The 774-nt window shown below is 32.7% G+C and overlaps 1 protein-coding gene across 1 annotated transcript in view; it reads left to right on the top strand.

Annotated features, from left to right (window-relative positions):
- LOC119581951 (dedicator of cytokinesis protein 7-like) overlaps positions 1–774 on the top strand; it is a gene marked incomplete in the record, with an annotated part of 118,380 nt that overhangs the window by 115,248 nt on the left and 2,358 nt on the right. The window contains 2 exon segments of the mRNA XM_037930132.1: positions 61–177; positions 457–593. Coding sequence (XP_037786060.1) covers positions 61–177; positions 457–593 — 254 coding nt within the window.

Raw genomic sequence — 774 nt, 5'->3', positions numbered from 1 at the left:
ACATATTAGTGGATTTAGTATGGGTGTAATACATTATTCATAAATATTATCTTGTTTCAGTGGGTGTTGACTCCAATTGAAGTTGCTATTGAAGACATACAGAAGAAGACAAAGGAGTTATCTGCAGCCATCAACCAAGATCCTCCAGATCACAAGATTCTACAGATGGTGCTTCAGGTAACATAGTGAATTGTGTCAAAGGTCCACATTATTTGCAAATCTTATGTGGATTCAGATATGAACTCGAAGTGTGATGCTTTAGATTGTTCTTATTTGAAATTATGTAGTTTTATTACTTTCTTTACATGGCCTCTGTGCATATGATTACTGGAATGTTTAGTCTGTAATATTTCAGTTTTGTAAAAGATAAGAAAATCTTACATATTAGTAATGTTATTTTTGTATATGTTTGGGATGGTAACAGTACATACAGTACATAATTGTATTTTTTTACAGGGGTGCATTGGAACAACAGTGAATCAGGGACCAATGGAGGTTGCCCACATTTTCCTATCAGATCTGGTTGACAGCAGGAAGCCCCCTAACAGGCTTCAAAATAAACTTCGTCTCTGTTTCAAGGACTTCTCCAAAAAGTATGTTCCCAAGATTTGACATCAATATGAATAGTTACATAATGTTTCATTAGTTTTGTCAATGTACTCCATGTGAAAAGTTTTCTTTATAATATAATGATTAGTATGGTTGTACAATTTGTTTTATAATAAAGGATAATAAGAGGGATATTTTTTGTACAAGAAAAAAAGAGTTTGTGTC

The sequence above is a fragment of the Penaeus monodon genome, chromosome 15, assembly GCF_015228065.2.
Source record: "Penaeus monodon isolate SGIC_2016 chromosome 15, NSTDA_Pmon_1, whole genome shotgun sequence".
Lineage (NCBI taxonomy): Eukaryota > Metazoa > Arthropoda > Malacostraca > Decapoda > Penaeidae > Penaeus > Penaeus monodon.
This window is presented reverse-complemented; position numbering and strand designations above follow the sequence as displayed.